General features: G+C 40.0%; 1 protein-coding gene across 1 annotated transcript; it reads right to left on the bottom strand.

Annotated features, from left to right (window-relative positions):
* Positions 1 to 1,009: 1,009 nt before the first annotated feature.
* Positions 1,010 to 2,143, bottom strand: LOC147604280 (putative phospholipase A2 homolog 2). Its single transcript, XM_086795325.1, has 4 exons — positions 1,863 to 2,143; positions 1,716 to 1,755; positions 1,500 to 1,625; positions 1,010 to 1,310 (listed from the first exon to the last, which is right to left on the bottom strand). The coding sequence occupies exons 1-4, from the start codon at positions 2,133 to 2,135 to the stop codon at positions 1,156 to 1,158; spliced, it is 594 nt and encodes a 197-aa protein (XP_086651451.1). The 5' UTR covers positions 2,136 to 2,143; the 3' UTR covers positions 1,010 to 1,155.
* Between the last annotated feature and the right edge of the window lie 474 nt (positions 2,144 to 2,617).

Genomic DNA, 2,617 nt, shown 5'->3' with positions numbered 1-2,617 from the left:
GAGAGTCCATTATTTCCTTTGTTGTAGTGATAAATTTGATTTTGAAGAGTGTTTGGAAACATAGTTTTGAGCTTGACATGTGAATGATTTTTCAAAAAGTCCTCTTTTATGTTGCCTACTTTCTTGACAAAGGTATTATAATGTTTTAAAACTATGTAAGGGCTCTATGTCATATGATGTTTTTAAGCACTTAAAAGGATAGCCAACATCTAGAATTTTTTAAAATTTAACTTAAACATGTAATGGCCGGTTTTCTCATTTGATGTTGAAAAATTCCTTATTTTTAGGTGAGTCTTTCAAAGTCAACAAATAGTTATTTTTTTTAAAGGACTAGAACCATGTTCAAATATAAGTTCCACCAATTTGGTGTACTACTATAGTGTTCCTTGTCATTTTTTAAAGTGGAGTAAGAAATGGTATGTGGGTGTGTTGTTTTTTTTTTGTGAGAGTGAGTGAGAGAGAGAGAGAGAGAGAGAGAGAGAGAGAGAGAGAGGAGGAGGAGGAGGAGGAGGCAGGGAGGTAGCAAAAGGGAAGGGTGTGTGGGGGGGAAAGTTTGAGGAGGAGGAGGCAGGGAGGTAGCAAAAGGGGAGGGTGTGTGGGGGGGAAAGTTTCCTCTCTCTCTCTCTCTCTCTCTCTCTCTCTCTCTCTCACGAAACTTTCCCCCCACACACCCTCCCCTTTTGCTACCTCCCTGCCTCCTCCTCCTCAAACTTTCCCCCCCACACACCCTCCCCTTTTGCTACCTCCCTGCCTCTCTCTCTCTCTCTCTCTCTCTCTCTCTCTCTCTCTCTCTCTCTCTCTCTCTCTCTCTCTCTCTCTCTCATTGAGATAGATTTTTTATGTGTTACTACATGCAATTACCTCAACAACTCTCTCTCTCTCTCTCTCTCAAGATTTTTCCTTCTCCCCTCAAAATGAGGCGGATTTTTCAAAAATCAAGCAAGCTCCAAGATAAAGCAAACCCGTCTTTTCCGGACCTTGGGGAAAGGGTGTGTCTGTGTGACAAGACTATAAAAGGGGATTGAATGCTATTTGTAATCTAAATGGTCCAATTATAAAATCCACTGTTTTAAAGGGGAACCCAGTGTTTTGCTCAATGAAGAGAGGTGAGTGTAATTACATGACATGTGCATTTTGACACTAGTCGAAGTTGCATCAAATGTGCAAAGCAATCTTCATAGCTGTCTCGATAGTGTCCTCAACATCCCTTATATTACAAGTATTTCCCTGAAATTGAGTTGCTCTAGAAGCTCTATAAGCCGCCACACAATTGAGCAAATTTCGGTTGCATGTGGTGTTTAGGTAATTGCCTGCAGAAACACAGGAAAAAAAATATCTCAATCTGAGAGAGAGAGAGAGAGAGAGAGAGAGAGAGAGAGAGAGATGAAACTCTCTCTCCCTGGATTGAGAAAATTAAACAGTTCAATTATGAACTTCTGAAATAGCTTCAAAAATAATTTAATATTGTACAATATTGATACTATTTACAACCATCTTACCTAGATGATCGCCAATGCAGGCGTCATGGGTTTGGCAGCAGGCGTCCAGATTATCACAGGGAGCCTGCCCAGGACAACCCGTGTATCCCACGCCGCAGTACTTCCCATAGCGCAGAAGCGGCGCCACTGCCGGTACAGGTCATAACACGTAAATTATAATTCAAATTCTCAATATCATGCATGAAAATCGCTGGCTTTGACAAAGGAAAGCCTTACCAGAGCAAAATTCCGATTCGCAAACGGTGCTGCAATCCAACTGCACACAGGGAAAAAGCAAAAAAAAAAAGGCACCCATCTGATCAGAAAAGGCTGCGTAATTAGAACTTCCCATCATAATTTTAATCCAAGTTCAGCGTCAGAGACCAGTTCGGAACTGTAAAGGACGAGGGCGCGCGAGGATTGAAGAAGCAGAGCAGCTAGCAGAGACAGTAAAGCTAAGGTTAATTGGAAGAATCCCATGATCGTAGCCTTGTGCGCGGCGATGATGCGAGCTGCGCCTGCAATGGAAGGCAGTTGCCCTAATTTACTGTGTGTCAAATGGGTTGTGTCGATTCTTTGATTTGGAGCTCGATCTGCACAAACGTGACCTTCACATGGCGGTAGACTGAGCAAAAATATGTATGAAGAGCGAGGCATTCGATTGTACGTGAAAAGACAACCGTTTAGATGTCATCGTAGCTCAGACGTGTACGTATCTTTTTGCTTGAAATTAACAGGAAATATATACTTGTGTCTACAGCTATTACTGCCTGTCTACCCATAGATATCATTTCATTCTAATCAAAGGTAACCTAAGGCAAATTTTTATATCATATTTTAATCTAAGGCAAATTTTATATTACAATATGATCGAGAAAAGATCAATCATCTCTCTTTTTTTAAGAACAAAAGATATTTATATTTATAAGATGAAAGTTATGGAAGTGTAAAAAATAGATCAATCATCCCTCCATTATCATCTCTCTATTCCACATATGTAAGCTTAGGCAAATCACAATATAATCGAGTAAAGATCAATCATCTTGTGAGAGATTATACATTTTAATTATTGATATCTCTTGAAAGATTATATATTTTACTTAGTGATAGACACTAGTCTCTAGAGTGTAGCTTGCAAG

Source organism: Cibotium barometz, chromosome 62 (genome assembly GCF_041138505.1).
Source record: "Cibotium barometz isolate CiBa-2024 chromosome 62, ASM4113850v1, whole genome shotgun sequence".
Classification (NCBI taxonomy): domain Eukaryota; kingdom Viridiplantae; phylum Streptophyta; class Polypodiopsida; order Cyatheales; family Cibotiaceae; genus Cibotium; species Cibotium barometz.
This window is presented reverse-complemented; position numbering and strand designations above follow the sequence as displayed.